The sequence below is a fragment of the Trichinella spiralis genome (assembly GCF_000181795.1).
Source record: "Trichinella spiralis strain ISS 195 chromosome Unknown Scfld1, whole genome shotgun sequence".
Taxonomy (NCBI): domain Eukaryota; kingdom Metazoa; phylum Nematoda; class Enoplea; order Trichinellida; family Trichinellidae; genus Trichinella; species Trichinella spiralis.
Genome location: NW_003526940.1, coordinates 786,587 through 787,426, shown reverse-complemented (window position 1 = coordinate 787,426; position 840 = coordinate 786,587). Strand labels below are relative to the sequence as shown.

General features: G+C 37.3%; 1 protein-coding gene across 1 annotated transcript; it reads right to left on the bottom strand.

Moving 5' to 3' along the window:
* Positions 1-32: 32 nt before the first annotated feature.
* Positions 33-776, bottom strand: Tsp_07290 (ubiquitin family protein; the record flags this gene model as incomplete). Its single annotated transcript, XM_003381556.1, has 3 exons — positions 638-776; positions 348-575; positions 33-297 (listed from the first exon to the last, which is right to left on the bottom strand). Coding segments are annotated over exons 1-3 (632 nt in total), but the record flags the coding sequence as incomplete, so codon positions are not given.
* Positions 777-840: the final 64 nt, after the last annotated feature.

Below are 840 nucleotides of genomic sequence, written 5' to 3'. Positions count from 1 at the left end.
TCTAATTGCTTTCCTAGAACATATATATATACATAATATTTGATACAAAAAAAGAATATAATTCAATACCAGCAAAAATCAAACGTTGTTGATCTGGCGGAATTCCTTCCTTATCCTGTATTTTGCCCTTTACATTCTCTATTGTATCAGATGGTTCCACTTCCAAGGTGATCGTTTTGCCGGTAAGGGTCTTAACAAAAATTTGCATTCCACCCCGGAGACGAAGCACCAAGTGCAAGGTGCTTTCCTTTTGAATGTTATAATCTGACAATGTCCTGCCGTCCTCCAGTTGCTTGCCTATTAAAATATATACCAGTGAACAAACGACAAAAAAAGGAAACAATTACCAGCAAAAATCAAACGTTGTTGATCCGGTGGAATTCCCTCTTTATCTTGAATTTTGCCTTTCACATTTTCTATGGTATCAGATGGTTCTACTTCCAAGGTGATCGTTTTGCCGGTGAGGGTCTTAACAAAAATTTGCATTCCACCACGAAGGCGAAGCACCAAGTGCAAGGTGCTTTCCTTTTGGATATTATAATCAGACAACGTTCTACCGTCTTCTAATTGCTTTCCTAAAAACAATATATATATACATAAATAATTTGATAACAAAAAAAAGAATATAATTCAATACCAGCAAAAATCAAACGTTGTTGATCTGGCGGAATTCCTTCCTTATCCTGTATTTTGCCCTTTACATTCTCTATTGTATCAGATGGTTCTACTTCCAAGGTGATCGTTTTGCCGGTGAGAGTCTTAACAAAAATTTGCATTCCACCCCGGAGACGAAGCACCAAGTGCAAGGTGCTTTCCTTTTGGATGTTATAATCTGCCAAC